Source organism: Meleagris gallopavo, chromosome 3 (genome assembly GCF_000146605.3).
Source record: "Meleagris gallopavo isolate NT-WF06-2002-E0010 breed Aviagen turkey brand Nicholas breeding stock chromosome 3, Turkey_5.1, whole genome shotgun sequence".
NCBI lineage: Eukaryota > Metazoa > Chordata > Aves > Galliformes > Phasianidae > Meleagris > Meleagris gallopavo.
In genome coordinates, this window is record NC_015013.2 from 54,506,368 (window position 1) to 54,518,147 (window position 11,780).

The 11,780-nt window shown below is 38.9% G+C and overlaps 1 protein-coding gene across 1 annotated transcript; it reads left to right on the forward strand.

Moving 5' to 3' along the window:
• The first annotated feature begins 184 nt into the window (after positions 1 to 184).
• Positions 185 to 9,185, forward strand: LOC100545010 (meprin A subunit beta). The gene is made up of 5 exons (XM_010708886.2): positions 185 to 437; positions 1,840 to 2,058; positions 5,372 to 5,524; positions 6,598 to 6,813; positions 8,713 to 9,185. Exons 1-5 carry the CDS (start codon positions 200 to 202, stop codon positions 9,183 to 9,185), a joined length of 1,299 nt encoding a protein of 432 aa, XP_010707188.1. The 5' UTR covers positions 185 to 199.
• Positions 9,186 to 11,780: the final 2,595 nt, after the last annotated feature.

An 11,780-nucleotide genomic window follows, 5' to 3' on the forward strand; every position in this document is an offset into this window, starting at 1 on the left:
TTCAACTTTTTTTCTGCTAAAGAAAACCCGTTAAAAAAAAATCTATCTGGAGTGGGAGAACTGCTTACTCACTGAAGCAGAGTTTCATATGGGAGGAAAGGATCCAATAATGAGCAGATCAATGAAAAAACACTCATAGCAGAATGTATCTCTAGTGCTCAAAGAAAGGCCTGTTGAACAGGCTCATTCTGGATTTATCATGGCATGGCGGGGGCATGTACTTCACAGATTTGTCTTCCAATCTTATTTCCATATTAGTTGCTGGTCCTCAGTGGGAAACCGGAAGCAGGGCTTGCAGCAGCTCTCCATTGGAGCCAACTGTGACAGGATTGCAACAGTTGAGCACGAATTCCTTCATGCGCTGGGCTTCTGGCATGAGCAGTCACGGTCTGATCGAGATGACTACGTGTCCATCATCTGGGACAGGATTCAGACCGGTCAGTCACTCTCCTGATTTCTCACTCGGGCTCTGGTATGACATGTTTTGGGTAGGGAACATCTCTTTCAGACATACTCCCATCGCTCAAAGATTCCTTCACCTTGAAATAAATTCAAGTTCACCATATCAATAAACAAAACATCAAGTGGCATCTGTTTGGGATGGACAGCCTTGTTTGTTGTCTTTGTCATTATTACTCATGTCACAGCAGTTCCTAGAGGCTTAACTGGAGATCTGACTCCTGTCGTGCTAAGTACTGCACAGCCCAGCAACAGAAAAGAGTAACTTGGTTTGTTTTAATGAATACACTAAACTCACTAATTACTATGGGAGCCTGTAAAAGTAATTAAAAATAATCCCACCCTACAAAACCCAGTGCAACCAAAGCCAGCAGAAAATCTGAAGGGAAGATCTTTCTCCTGAGAGAGGGCTCACAGGCCAGAGACCTCTTTTGGTGTCCCCATCACACAAGCTATTATTGTGGCAACATGGCTTCCAAGTGCAAACACTGGCATATTTGTCACAAGCCTGACTGTGGCAGAGGGTTCCTCAGAGTTGGGATCGATGTCTGCTTCTTCAGCATACTGTAATCCTCCATAGTCCCTACACAGTTTGAAAACAAGAGTGTGTGCCCAGACATGGTACTGGCCTGGTGCAGGTACACACTCAGCACCAGACAGTAATTAAATCTTATGCATCCGTATTTAGTTCTGATCAGTAGCCAGGTGCACACACAAGTATATATTGCAGAAAATGACTTAGAGTCTTTGATTTCCATTATACTTTGCTGACTTCTTAATAACAAGTTATGCTATCATTAGCCACTTGAAACTGCTGCAGCTTTTTTACGCTGACTGGAGTATAGCTCCTGCATTTTGGCTAATCATCATTTACAACATTTATAACTTTGCCTGTCTTTAGAGTTAATACTGCCTTTCACTGATTCTTCACAAAATATCTATAAAATTAAAATTTGAATGTTTACCTAACTCCAATTTAAACTTCTTAGAAATGACCAGCAATCGAAAATTCGGAGAATATGGATTAGAAATAAAAAGGCATTCCTGCAGGTGCTTAACTTCAGCACTGAAATGGTATGTCCGCTTTGGGGTATCACAAGACCATCACAGTTTATGAGTAGATTCATGGTGAAAAGATTTCTGATAGGAGAAAGGAAAAAGGACTTCATGCAGCAGAAGTCATCGTGTTATGTTCTGATGGCTGAAAGAAGCAGCTAAATAAATTTAGGCTAGGAATAAAATACCTTTATAGAACAATTACACAAAAATGATTACCAAAAAGTACTTAAGGTTCTAAAAGATTCTCTTTTACTTTAAGCCTGTATCTCCAAGATTGGTTGTCTTTTTGAAAATAAACAATCTTTTACTTTTCCTTTTCAGGTAGAGAGCATAATTTCAATAAATACGATGATAAAACATCAGACTCTCTGAATGTTCCCTATGACTATACATCTGTGATGCACTACAGCAAAACTGCTTTCAGGAATGGAACTGAACCAACCATCGTAACAAACATACCGTACTTCATGGATGTAATAGGACAGAGGATGGATTTCAGTGATTATGATCTCCAGAAACTGAATCAGCTGTACAATTGCTGTAAGTTTCTCCATTTGTTTTACATTCTTTGCTTCTTATCTTATCATCCAGCCTCAAGTAAAAAGATATATGTGAATATATTTGGAGAAATGAATTGTGTTAAAAACACCAGAAAAAATGGTACAGCTAGAAATAATATAGCCCTCCTGCAGAAACACTGCTGTGTAGCAGAGCTTTCTATGCAATTTTATTTGACCTTTAGTTAAAAATCAGCTTTGCTCAGTAGATGATTTTTGTTCATCCCTTGGGTGGCTGTTTAAAATGTGTGCTTCTACACCAAGCTTTTTGTTTCTCCCCCTGCATTATTCCACAGTGGCTACTCTACAGAACTGAGTGTCTTTGCTGTGGCTCTCATACCTGCTCTGCACTCATACAGTCTGTCAGACAGAGCTTGTTCATGCAAACAAATGATGGATGCTGTTATAAAGAAAATGCGAGCCTTTAAAATTTTTGGTTTCCATTTCAAACCCAGCCTACTAGCAAAGTGATTGAAACAGTTGCTTTGCTCATATGGAATTCATTCTAGAATGTTGAGTAAAAATAGGGGCCCCGGGGAATATAATTATGTAATTGTGACTATCAGATGTGTCCTGGCACTCAGATGATACTTTTACTTCACTGCCTCAGTATACCAAGTAGAGTGTAAGATCTTACATCACATTTTAAACCTCATTGTAAGTATACTTTAAATAACAATCAAACCCGTTTATTGAAACAGTGTCTTTAATGAGTATATGATTCTGATAAAGGTACTTATCTTCACGTGGGTCTAACATGAACACACATGCAGCTTTAACTTCCAGCATTTGACACACAGTCAATTAGCTCTTATGTAAGTGCTTAAAGCTAAGGATGTCTTTAACAGCAGACAGGGTAATCTTAATCTCCATTATCTTATATACTTTCCATCATTCTCATGCAGTATATAAATACTTCTTGACTTTATTCTTACCCAACAGTCATGTTTGCTCAGCAAAATAAACCCCATTCATGCTGAAATAAGTGATGAAACTCCCACCACAGGGCAATCAGAATTTCCCCTACTCCCTGCTCCGTCTCTTGGCATAGCAGGGGCTGTATCATATTTGCAGAGCCATAAGTGGTTGTCAGATAATTCACTGTTTGCCCAAGTGGCTCCTGTACCAGGCAGAAGAAGTGCTTCACAGGTCCCAGCCCTCAGCTGCTGACTGACCCTTTCAGGTTAGAGGAAGGACCAAGAATGACAAACATGCTTTGGGTTGCAGATGTCCTCACAGATGTATCAAAAAACTGTTTTTATTGCTGAGCAGAACTTAAGAAAGGCTTTAACGTGAATTCCTGCTGAAAATCTGTGGGGTTAGGAATTGATGATTAAAATTGGAAACTTAAAAAATAAAATAAAATAAAATCCCAAACCAAAATAAGCAACTAACAGCATAAGAATTTCTGACTGCTACTTTAGTTCTGCTCTGGTTTCTTCTTCAGCACTATTTTCCAGGCCATATAATAAATATAGATTGCAGTATATTTTCCCTTTCCAGCATATTTTCTAATATAACTGGCCATGAGTTTCCTCATTCACTGGAAGTTAGGATTCAGCAGTCATGCTCCTCATACTGCCATCCACTAGCTTTTCATTAAGCAGTGAGAAACTACCTGGCATTTGGTGCAGATGGAGTTCAAAACCCCCCACTCCTGTCTCACTATTTAATCTAAGAAATAGATTGTATGCTATTGGGTCTTGTTTTTCTCTCTTCTTGTCCTTCAGTTTTATATGCCAGCACTTTTTAACAGCTTTCCCGTTTGGACAAACTGATTTCATATCTTGCTTTATGCTTTGATTGCAAAGAGTTCTTTCATCATCCCCTTTTTTCCCTTACTTTTTTGCTAACATTCTTTTTTTTTTTTAATTTTCTCTAACTGTCAATAGAACAACTTCTGTGAAAATCTTTTCTTGTTTTTTTACAACATCATACAAATATCATGTCTTAAAAGGTATGAATTATACAACACTTCCCTGAGCTAGGCTCACTGAAGCATTTAGCATGCTACTGAGGTTGATTTTTGTGATACTCAAGGTTCTTTTTATTAGTGCAATGAAACTTTTAAAACTGTCTCAATATTTTATACATAGGTTTAGAAGCAATAATCAGAAAGCATTTTATTAACAGTTGTTTTCAAGTCATGGCTGGTGTTGCAGAGAGCTCAGATCTAGTACAACAGGAAACAAATCTAAGAATAGGCATAAACCTGGATTTATTACTTCTTTTGTTAACTTCTGACTTGTTAATATGAAAACCAGTTCTTCAGAGTTTTTATGAGGTGAGATATCCACTGGTTTCAAATGTATCTTTGCCAAATGTGTTTTCAATTCAGCATTTTGAAAATCAAGCAGAATGAGCAAATACTGCAGTGAAATTGCTGCTGTGCTGTATTTCAAAGTTGGTGCTCCAGTAGAGGGTCTGGTGAAACTTTTTCAAAAGCTCTGACTATGTGTGAACTATACGTGATGTAAGCCTAAAGAAAGCAGAGGAATGAATGGGAAATCTTCAGACCTTTTGGCTGTGTGAAGTTTGGTAGGTCAGGGCTGGTGTCAGTGTTCCTTTTGTAAACAAAATATAATTAGAAGGGACCTTATAATGTTGGAAGGGACCTTAAAGATTATTTGGTTCTAATTCCCCTTGCCATGGGCAGGGCTGTTCCCTACCAGCTCAGCTGCCCAGAGCCCCGTCCAACCTGGTCTTGAGCATCTCCAGGGATGGGGCACCCACAGCTTTTCCTGGCAGCTGTATCAGTGTCTCACCATCCTCTGAGTATAGAATTTCTTTCCAACATCTAACATAGATCTCCTGACTTTTAGTTAAAAGCCATTTGCCCTTGTCCTGTCACTATCAGACCATGTAAAAATTTGTTTTTCCTCCTGCTTGTAAGCTCTGGCTGCAATAACGTTTTCCCAGAGCCTTTTTTTCTCGAGATTAAGCAAGCCCAACTCCCCCTTCTTTTCTTCATAGGAGAGGTACTCCAGCCCTCTGATCATCTTTGTAGCCTCCTCTGGACCCGCTCCAGTCATTTTGCATCTTTCTTGTGCTGGAGACCTCCTTCCCTGTGCTTGTTAAGTGCACAGAGCTGCCCCGATGATGTCTTACTAGTGAGTGTTAACTGCCAAATGCTTTGAGTTCCTGAATGTTATAGATATAAAAGTTGATGGTGTTTGATGTCACTGATTGTTCTGTGTTTGCATTTCTTAGTGTCTCTGCTCTTGACTTTGAATATTTTGTATTAAACATGTGCTTTGTAACAGAGATTCAGAACTTTTTTTTTTTTAATATTGTAGCCTCCTCCTTAAGCTTCATGGACACATGCAGTTTTGAACTTGAAAATATTTGTGGCATGATTCAAAGTCCAGATGATAACAGTGATTGGCAACATTTGTCTCACGTTCCTGCTGGGCCAAATACTGATCACACTAACATGGGAGAATGCGAAGGTATGGGAAAACATTCTCCTTATCTCTTTGGGAAGTATTTTCTGCAAAGGCAAGTCATTTGACTTTGCTCTTGGCCTTGTTCAATGTTTATTTGTTGAAGAACCGCAGTTAACTTTTGAACTAAGCAATATAAAACTGCATGCTTGGGAAAACCAAGTGACACATTCTGTTTTCTGCTTATTTGAGAAGGTTGAGTGTTCTTATCTCTTTTGATCTTCACTAGTCTTAATGTCACATCCTCACAAGAGAATTATGCAAAATGTTCTAAACTACGCATCAGAAATATCAGGCACCTCAGAGATAGTGCTGATTTTCTGAATAATTGCACAGTAATACTTTAGAAAAGACTGGCATTTAGAAATTTCATATATTACCAGAGCTCAGCCGAACAATTTGTTGAGAATCATAGAACCATAAGGTATCCTGAGTTGTTAGGGACCCACAAAGATCACCGAATCTAACTTCTGGCTCCACACGGGACCACCCAAATTCAAACGCTGTGTCTGAGAGCATTGTCCAAGTGCTCCCTAAACTGTGACAGCTCGAGGCTGTGCCCACTGCCCTGGGTAGCCTGTTCCATTTCCACTGCTCTCTGGTTCAGACCCTCTCCCTAACCCCCAGCTGCCCTTCCTGAGAGCACAAATCACTGCTGCCTCTTCACTCCCCTTGTGAGGAACTGTAGGCCACCATGAGGCCTCCCCTCAGCTCCTCTGCTCTGGGCTGAAGAGAATGTAGCTAATTATTTATGAAGCTGTCAAAGAAACTTGTGAGTTCAGGAGCTTACACCAGTCCTCCAAAGAGAATGTCAACCGTGAATTACCAGCACTGCATGAACAGTTCCAAGAGAGCACCCATTGTATGTAAATTGCTAGAGACAAGCAAAAGAGGAAAAAATGTCAAAGGAGAACAGCAATTCTCCCTCTGAAGAATGCAGACAGGTAACAGCCCTCAGTCTGAAGATTTGTATAGGATCTAGTTTACTGTGACCCTAACTTGACTGTATCTTTTAGAACTGTTAAATATGATGTTAAGAATACATATTTTATCACTTGCTTCTCATTTACTTTTGACAGATTCTGGCTATTTCATGCATTTCAACACAAGTGCTGTAGCAGAAGGAAGCACAGCTATTCTGGAGAGCAGAATTCTATATCCCAAAAGAGGCTTCCAATGCTTGCAATTCTATTTCTATAATAGTGGAAGTGAAAGTGACCAGCTCTATGTCTGGGTCAGGGAGTATTCTGATGCCCATCCAAATGGTACTTTGAGACTAATTGAAGAGATAAAAGGTATGGAATAAATAAAGCTGCATTTTGATTTAATCTCTACTCATTATGCTTTTCAATGTACTGGGGGAAAATACTGTAGCAAAGTGACTAATCTCCTAGTTTTATTCTTTATCTTCTTCTCTAACAAAATAATTGAATTTCTGCTGGTGGTGCTATACTTGATGAATCCTCAGTCAGCCATTTTCCTATAATATACTAAATTACAACAAATTAAACTCTTGCATTATCAAGATAGTTCTCTTACCAAAACAGGTAAAATTCCATGAACAGTCATTTTAAGTGTTGTAGAATTGCTGGCATCAACAGCAACAGATGAAGTTGGTCATTAGAATAAATTAAAATAAATAAGAATGAAGTAATAAAGAAATGGAAAATAAAGTACCCTGGAATATCAAAAATTTCAATTAAAAAAAAAAAGAAGATAAACACAATTCAACTTAATTTTTAAGGCAAGTTTGCAGTGGCTGAACTGAAATACATGGGCAGCAGGACACAATTTGTATCGTACTTTGAAAAAAATCAGTTTTTGTGCCTTTGGGAGCCTATGGAGCCTTTGGGAGCCCACAGAATGAGCAACAGAGGTCTGCTGATGGACTTAAACTAGAATTGCTGAAGTCACTTAAGATTAAACTATATTCTCAAATATTTAACTATTAGTTGATCTCCATTACAGCTACAAATAATTCAGTCCATTGAATGAATTAGTCTGAGAAGGTTCTTTTGCACAATAGATATAAAGTCTGCTTCTTTTATCTTTTTTTTTTTGCTCTTTAAAGCTCAACTGCTACTCATGACTGTTATCCTTTTCTTTTTTCCACTTATTTCTTCACTTCGATACTTTCATCATCTCATTGAACATGAGTCAGAAATACCAGTCTTGTGTATTATGTTCGCAGTTCAAACAGACATTAGTTAATGCAGAAGTCAATTTAATAGAAGATAGTGGGGTGTTCTTGTTTCTGAATTTATTTTTCCCCTCTCAGTTATAACAACAATAATGAAAAGCAGCGAGAAATTAAGATTCTTATCTGAAATCCATTGTGCTGTTTTTAGAACAGTTAGGAAAGTGAATTCTGTGCTTGGGATTGGCACTGCCTAGTCCAGAAATACAGCTGAAAGTCTGGCCTTCCATTCCGGGGAACATAAGCCAGACAACTAAAAGAATTGTTTTGCTGCATGTACTATTAACAAAGAATGTCCTACTTTCACTTGTCTTAAAAGGCCTTTGTGCAGAATTCTTTGTTTTTGTGCAAACTGCTCTTGGAGTCAAGTGGGATTTACTAGTCAGGCATGTCTAGAGGCGGCATCAGACTTGCACTGGGATTTTGTCACATGTAGTAGGTCTTGCAAATCTCTGGCTTTAATTTTAACTTAGTAGCAGTCATTTGATGGGTGAATAGTGCTTCTGTGGAAGCAAATTTCCGGCAGTGCTAGCACCTTGCGGTGCTAGGGTCCCAGAATTCTCTGCATCTTTTTTTTCTTTCTTCTTTTCTTTCTTTTTTTCTTCACTTTCAGATACGTTGTTATTCAGTTATAGATACTTGGTGCCAACGTTTTTTTTTTTATAATATCACAGGTGACAGCCACCTTTGTGCATTTAATTATCACAACTTTTCAACTATTTTAATGTAGTGCTCCTTAAAGCATAAAAGCAAAAGCAGTCTTAGAAACATTAACACTGTTTTCACTCTAATTAAAGAGCTTCTATCTGTATCAAATCTGTTGAAAAATTAAACTGAAAAAATATGATCACGCACTGAAAAGTAACATCTACAAGAGAAATGTTCCATCACTTCAGTGCTGGTGGAGCTCAGAAATTCTTTCATTGGAATAGATTCTGTGGATGTGTACAATGTTTGATTGTACTGCTTACTTAGAAATCCCTACCAATGTTTTCAGGTTCACCTGTGAATTACTGGCAGCTCCATCACGTCTCCTTGAATGTCACGAGTAAATTCCGGGTTGTGTTTCAAGGTGTGAGAGGAACTGGCTTATCAAATGGAGGTCTCTCTATTGATGACATCAACTTGTCAGAAACACAATGTCCTCACCATGTCTGGCACATCAGAAACTTCACGGATCTCCTCAACACAAGTCCTGCAGGGACAGAAGGAAAAATATACAGTCCACCCTTTTACTCTAGCAAAGGATACGCTTTTCAGGTTGGCTTGTATGTAAATGGTACTGATGATAACCCATTTAATTTAGCAATATATTTGCACTTGATTTCTGGAGGAAACGATGATCAGCTGCAGTGGCCCTGTCCATGGCAGCAAGTTACCATGATTCTGCTTGACCAGCATGCTGATATTCGTCAACGGATGTCAAACCAAAGAAGTGTAACAACAGACCCTCTGGAATTATCAGGTTAGTTAAAAGCAGACGTACCATCTAGTATGCTTAAAAACAATCAAACAAAAGCAAACATAAGAAAAAGAGTCAAATTTTCTCATTGTATAAACTAGGGCAGCTTTTTTGTAACTTCTAGAATGGATGATTTCCTTGCAGCAGCAGTATAATTGATCAGACAAGAAAGATTTGAATATATAAGTAAGTTAAACTGGAACCTTTGATTTCAAAGGTAATATTATGCATGAGAAACAGGTGGATCATTCACTCCTAGCATTTCTTCCACAGGATTGTGAGGATGCATTTATATCTGCTTTAATGTGAATGAAAGCCTTCCAGAAGGCTTGAATCAAACAAACAAACAAAACAAAACAAAACAAAACAAAAAACAACAACCTAAATTAAGCAGTTGATACCGGCTGAAAGTGCAGCTATTAAATACAGATATTAAAAAATCATTGCAAAATGAACAGTGGTGTCAGCGCAAATCACCGGATGGACAAAGTACTGATTTGTGTTACATAATCTGTTCTTGTTCAAGGTGTGACAAGATAAGGAGCAATTGTCCACAATACCTGGGAAAGAAGGCAGTTTAGGTAAAGGTAGAACTCTGAGAAATGGTAGGAATCTCAGTAAGAAATATTAAAATAAAATCCCATATTCACCATTTGATAAAGATTGAATTTAAGCCAAAATGACTTTCTGCATCAAAGGATTTTGCCAAAAGAAACCACCTCCACTACTGAATTTGTGGGCTTTCAGACTATAACATTAATGCAGGAACAAAGGCACTAAAATGTCTATTTCTTGATATATTGAAAAAAAGAAACTTGATTTACATAGGTTGCTCCAAAAGTAGTGCCTCCTATTTATTTCCGTGGAAACTACAATAGATACAAAGAGCACAGTAACATTATTAGATATTGAGCAAATTCTCAGCTACAAAACACTATTTTTCAACATAGTCACCACCATTAGCCATGCACCAGCAATGAAAAAGAGCCTGCATGCCAGGCTCATAGAAATTTGTTCCAGTAGAGGTGACCCACTGTTTTGCAGCTGCTATGACGACATAATTGCTAGGAAAATGTTCCTTATGCACTCCATCTTTCATCAGCCTGAAGAGCTGAAGCCAGAAGGTACCAAATCTGACCTATAGGGTTGGTGTGGTAGGACAGTTCAGCCAAGATTGGCAATGTACTCCATGATCTTCAAACAGGAATGGGGCCTGACATTATTGTACTGCAAGAGAAAATACATCTTTTTCTCTGTCCTGACTCTGGAAGTTCGAGCCTTCAGCTTAGTGTTGTGATGTAGCCATCAGAGCTGATGGTTTGTCCAGGTTCAAGGAAATCCAGAAGGATTGCTCCCTTCCTATCCCAAAAGACAGTGCCTATCACTTTACCTGCTGAGTGCTGCGTCTTGAACATTTTTTTATGGGGAATTCACGTGTCAGTGCCACTCCATGGACTGTGGATTCTGACTTATAGTAGTGACACATCCCCTCACAGGTAACTATGCAATCCATGAAATAGTCACCTTCGGCCTTATATTGGTTGAATAGGTTCTGACAAACTAGTATACAGTGTTCTTCTGTTCCTTGTGAGCATTTGTGGGACCCACTTGGTGCAACCTTGGCAATATTTCAACATTGCCACCATTGTTTCCAACACAATGAAGCTGACATTCAGCTCTGTACACAGTTCCCTGTCATAATTTGCTGATTACATGGATGAGCTGAGGGAGATGCTCTTCATTTTGTGGTATGACAGCTATGCATGGCCATCTGAAACATGGATTGTCAACATGTCACTGTTAACACTGCTGAAAAGCACCAACCACTACTTCACTGTGCTCACATCCACTGTTTGGTCTCCATAAACATTCATCAAGCATCAATGAATTCAATGGATGCAATTTTTTCTGCATGGAGGAATTCAGTTCCACACCTTGCTTCATATGCACTTTCATGTCAGACACCATCCTGCCAGCCTGCCCCTCTGCTGCTGTCTCTCACATGGCAGCAAAATGTAATGAAATATTGGTGGGAAGGTTCAACCTCCAATACCATACCACCAACAATTACTTTCAGAACAGCTCTCATACATTCATTTTTTTAATGACATTTTCTACATGAAAAAAAAGTAGGTATCTAGAAAGATTACCTCTGTATATGAAGGATGATTATGTCAGTTTCCCCATTGATAGTTGGCATTTACCCTGTGCTCTCTGCAGTTGCAGCCACAGCACTCAACTTGTTTCCTTCTCTGATGCTGCGGATTTGCAGTCTGTTTGTGCTCAGACCCTTCTCCCTTGTTCATGTTTTGCTTGTAGCCCCAGATTCCCAAGATAAGCCTTGGAACTACATCTTTCTCTGACCAGCCGAGGTGTTGGAACAAGCAGTTTCTTCTTCCAGTCACATATTTCAATATAGTCAGGCTCAACTCTGAGATTTAGGACAGGGTTTGACGGAGGGGATAATAACAACCTGTGACCAATTGGGTTGTTCAGGTACTCTCTGCCTTCCATCTCTATCAGCAGATGCTCAGTACCTTGGACCAACCCACACAGATCTTCTTTTTCTTGTGTCTCATTAGTGTGGAATCTCAGACCAAAAA